Source organism: Octopus sinensis, linkage group LG10 (assembly GCF_006345805.1).
Source record: "Octopus sinensis linkage group LG10, ASM634580v1, whole genome shotgun sequence".
Classification (NCBI taxonomy): domain Eukaryota; kingdom Metazoa; phylum Mollusca; class Cephalopoda; order Octopoda; family Octopodidae; genus Octopus; species Octopus sinensis.
The window spans coordinates 92,430,695-92,435,969 of NC_043006.1; the positions used below are offsets into that span (position 1 = coordinate 92,430,695).

The following is a 5,275-nucleotide window of genomic DNA, read 5'->3' on the forward strand; positions in this document are numbered from 1 at the left end:
TCCAGGTCATCTCTTACAATACTTGGAATGTGTTTCAGTATTGGCTTTAAGATGATATCTATAAGTTGCTAAGTCTGTGTGTTTCACAACTTGGGCCTGCCACTATTGGTCTCAGTTTGAGATCAGTGGGATGTGGTATAGTGATGCAGGTTGAAGTGGACTTTTTGCAAGCTTCTGTGATAATTTGACTCTTGTGTATTTTTGGAAGCCCATAGAGTGTGCTGGTTTTACAATTAAATTTAGTAATGTAGTTGCATTCCTTTGCTGTCAAGTCATTCTGGTGCCTTCAGATTGGTCATTGTTTTGGATTGCTGGTAGTCGACTACTCTTTCATAGTATGTGGTATTCTCTAAAAGGAGAGATACAGAGTTTTTATATTGCTCAGTATTCATAACAACGATCGTACTACCCTTATCAGCTTCCCTTATTGTGACGTCATGATTGTGTCGTAGCGTATGGATGATTTCCCATTCTCTTTTACTGGTGTTGGGTTTGAGTTTAGGTTGTGGGAGTTCACCATAAGGGAAGTTGGAGATGTAATCGCAAAATTTGTCTAAGGTTTTGTTTTTGCCTTTTATGGGATTATAGTTGCTTTTGTTACAGATCATTGATTCGTCGTTATTATTAGTTTTCCTGTCAAAAAATTCCTCTGTGAGGCGTAATTTTCTGCAAAAGTGCGAGATGTCATCCTGTATTTCCCTCAGGTTAGGGTATTGCGGAGTTGGAGTTGGGATGAATTTTAGTCCTCTTGAAAGGATTTTTATTTGTGGTGTCGACAGGTTTAGGTTAGAAAGATTCACTATTTTTGGTTTTTCGGAGTTAGTATCTACCATCTGGTGTCGTGGAAACTGATGCCCTTGCCTAAAAAAGGAATCCTGGGGGTTCTTCTATTTGCGGTATTTTGCTGTATGTGATTCTGTCCCCCGTTGACATGTCTGTTGAAGAGGTTTTGGTTGTTGTGATTCTGTCCCCCGTTGCTATGTTGTCTGTTGAGGAGGTTTTGGTTGTTGGTGTGGCCTCCTGGAAGAGTTTTGGTTATTCCAGGGTTTGGGTTGTTTGTCCTGGGTGTAATGTTGGTTCCTTAGAGTGGGTTGGAAACTATATTCATGGTTTAGAAATGAATTCCTATATGTTGGGGGAAAACTCTGAGTTAGGAGCGATTTGGGTTGGAATCTACAATCATAGTTCAGAGATGGGTTTCTAAGTGATGGGTAGGATCTCCGAATCTGGAACGGTTCTTGTGTGGGTTGGGGTCTACGTTGTCTGGTAAAGTTTTTTCGTGTGATGATGGGTGTCTCGGTTCTTTTGATGGGATTGTAGTGCTGTCTGTAAGTTCTGTTGTTGTTGTTGTCGATGTTAGGGGTGGTGTGTGTTCGGTGTTTTGTGGTTGGTTTTCTTTGTTTTTGGCGAGGGGTGTGAGTTGAAGTAGATATTTTAAAATATGGGTTGCTTGAAAGGTGTTCCTTTGTGAACTCTGTTTCATAATTGGTGAACCAGCTGTTTTTTTCCATTCGCTGGAGGGATGTTATTTCTTCATCCTCGCAGTTTTTCTCCAGAGTTTGGTGGTTTCATCAAGGAGTGCTCCTTCACAGTGTTTTGAGATTTCAATCTGCATTTCATTGTCAAGGGTCTTGGATTTTTCTTCACTGGCGTTGGCTCTGAGCCGCAAGAGTTCTACTTCCGTTTTGAATTTTTCAAAAGCTAGTTTCAAAAGCTAGTTGTGTATATATGTTATGTGTGTGTGTGTGTATATATATATTATATGTGTGCGTACGTGTATGTGTATGCATTGTATGTATGTGTGTTGTGTATATATGTGGTACATCTATGTATGTGTATGTAAACACTATTTATATGTATATATGTATATATATATATGCATTGTCTATATATATATATATTATATGTATGTATTGCGTATGTATATTGCATGCATATATTGTGTATGTGTATTATTTACATGCTGTATGTGTGTATTGTATGTGTATATATATGCTAGGTGTATTTGTGTGATATTTATATTATGTATGTGTGTGCGTGTGTTGTGTGTGTGTGTGTGTGTGTGTGTGTGTGTGTTGTTTGTGTGTGTATGTGTGTTATATATCTGTGTATATTATATATAGATACATGTTATATTTGTGTGCTGTGTGTATATGTGATATATGTGGGTGCGTTGTGTGTGGGTGTGTGTGTTCTGTGTGTGTGTGTGTGTGTTGTTTGTATGTGGTGTGTGTGTGTGTGTGTTGTTTGTATGTGGTGTGTGTTTGTATACTATGTGTGTGTGTGTGTGTTGTTGTGTGTGTGTGTGTGTGTGTGTATATATATGTGTGTGACAAACAGACGCTATCTGACCAGCAGGCACGGACACATCTATTCATACCCGCATACTAACCTCCTGATAACCCCAAAATCATTCATGCATAAAGGGGAAGTATACACCACATTGGCTACTTCTTCTTTTCTCTCAGTTCAGCCTTTCTGCTAATACCGACAGGTCAGTAAAAACATATTCTCGCCTTGAACTTAAAATATTCTGAGATGTATAAAAAATCCATTTTAATTTTTGCTGTCAAAAGGCTGTATATATATACCAAAGACTGTATATATATACATGTAATGTGACAATTTGCGACAACCAATAATTAACGCAACCAATTCCCAATAATATATTTGTTTTATCCTTTTCTGCCAAATTTTCCCAAATATTCTCATCACACTATTGAACTTCTCTGTTACCAAACACTATATTTATACATGTAATGTGACAATTATGTATAAAAACACATTTTTGAATTCATAATATCCAATGTGACAATTATGTAAAAAACTTTTTTGAATGCATAATATTCAATGTGACAATTATGTAAAAAACTTTTTTTGAACCCATATTATTCAATGTTTCCTTAAATGTTACTTTTGACAATCTTTTACCAAAGAGTGAAACCGGTTAAGTAAATAAACATCGTTTAAATTGCATTTTCAAACTTTTTTTCTGATATAATCCCACTCGTGCGATACCCCACAACTCAACTTTTCTTTATATATATATATATATATATTCGCTCCGAAAGCACATAGAAGTTTGTTTAGAAAAAGCAACTACGAATTAATATAGTTCTTAAATTTGACAGAAGCAAGGAGGCTAATTCGTTGTTGTATTGTTGCAATGCTAACACAGTTGCGTTAAGAAAGGGATGTGGGTTCGAGCCCTACGCTGAAGCGAAAGCCTACTGCTTTCTGTGCATAGCTTATATGACCCATTAGGCTATTTTCCTTGATCCTTGCACGGTGGTCGCTATAAGCTTGAAGCTTATATAAATACCATTATTATTATCATTTACAGGATTGTGAAACGCGGCTCCATATAACAAAATCATTCGCACCGAAGTTTATATATGTGTATGTATGCATACTATTTCTCTTGACGACCTTATACCACACCTAGCAACCAATTTTCACGGACGTAATACTGAACACTCTGAGATGATAGTAGTGTAACACTATTAAATAGTGTTCCTGCGATGGAAAGAAACTGTTATCAGATTATAATCAATATTTTGTAGCTATTTTTTAGATTGGATACAAGCTGAGAGATCATTAATAGTGATAAATATCTATTTGTTGTATTACACTTTCTCACTTACAGGTGGTCTCCCAGTTACATGAATTCTGCGCACGAATTACAGAAATTGTAATGTGCGACCATCAGTTGCGATATAAAGTCTCTAACTTCCCGATGGAATCTAAATATATATTAACAATTTCTTAGGAGCGAAAATTTATCATTGTCTGCACCTACGCATTCTCTCATCTTTCCTATTTTTCTGTGAGTTCGCCTATTCATTGATGTCAACACATATTTTCGAGGATTGATTCGCTTCTTGCACGACATCAGGTCTCCTTTTGTTATGAGTACATCATACTTATTTGGTACTTGATACTAACGTTAAGGAAAATACTTCCTTCCATTTCACTCTTTCCTCTTCTTCATCTTCTCATTCATATAATTGAGATCAACCATCAGCGACGTTTTTTGTATGAGTCACATTATTCTCAACACCATTTATTACTAAGCTGGTTTCGCACACGACCAATGCTTCCTCCTCTCTTCCGTGCCACTTTTCTCGATCTCCTCATTTACCGATTTCTTTCCTAAGCTTCTTCCCATCCGCTTTTATTCATTCATTCAGCTTCTTCCAAATACTTTAACACCAAGAATGCACGTTGAGGCAATATATAAAAAGAATCATCTAACAAAACTTTGAAGTATAATCATCCATAATTCGATTGTACACACACACACACACACACATACACACACACAATACGCACACACACATTATATATATATATTTATAAACATAGAGAGAGAGAGAGAAAGAGAGAGGGGAAGTGATGGAGAGAGACGGATCCAAGAACAAAATAAAATCAGGGACAAAATATAGAACTAAATAGGATGTCTACAGTGAATAGATTAGACTGACCCCCAGTGAAAGTTTTAGTTGCATGAAGCTCACGTTTTGATTTTACATAAAATCTAATATTCAGACGAGTACCACAAATATAATTAACAGCATGAGTTTGATGCACTCGTTTTCAAACGTGTCATCCACAAAGGATTTTAAACGTCAGAACATACGGATAAGCGTTTCCTCCCAACAGTGGATATTCAAAAGAAAACCAGGTTCGGTTTAGCATCTGATATTCGGGAACGAGCAATTCTGAGTACTGGAAATCGGAGCCTTCAAGATACACTGTATTAAAAAATACTCTACATTTCTATTGAGTCCAGTAATTTATTTAGTGGACCCAGAGTGGCTGCGTGGTAAGAAGCGCACATCCCAACCACAGAGTTCGGGAATCAGACCCACTGCGTGGCACATTCTACAAGTGTCTTCTCCTATAGCCATGGTCCGATCAAATCCTTGCGAGTGGATTTGGTAGACGGAAACTGAAAAATGTCCGTCGTGCGTATGTGTGTGTATACATACATACATGCATACATACATATATACATACATACATACATACATACATAAATATACATACATGAACATACACACAGACACGCACACGCACACATATATGAGTGTGTATTACGTGTCTTGAATAGCACAACAATGTAGAGTGGACTATAATAACTGTTAGAATTTAATTATTCATCGTTTGATGCAATATTTCAGAATATAAAAAATTCCTTCTTCAGATATGGCTAGGAATTGATCGAGTCACTGCTATAATCGGTTTTGATTCCTAGTGATATCTGAAGAAGGAT

General features: G+C 36.7%; 1 protein-coding gene across 1 annotated transcript; it reads right to left on the bottom strand.

Moving 5' to 3' along the window:
* Positions 1 to 272: 272 nt before the first annotated feature.
* Positions 273 to 833, bottom strand: LOC115216289. Its single transcript, XM_029785490.1, has one exon. It carries the CDS (start codon positions 831 to 833, stop codon positions 273 to 275), a length of 561 nt encoding a protein of 186 aa, XP_029641350.1.
* Between the last annotated feature and the right edge of the window lie 4,442 nt (positions 834 to 5,275).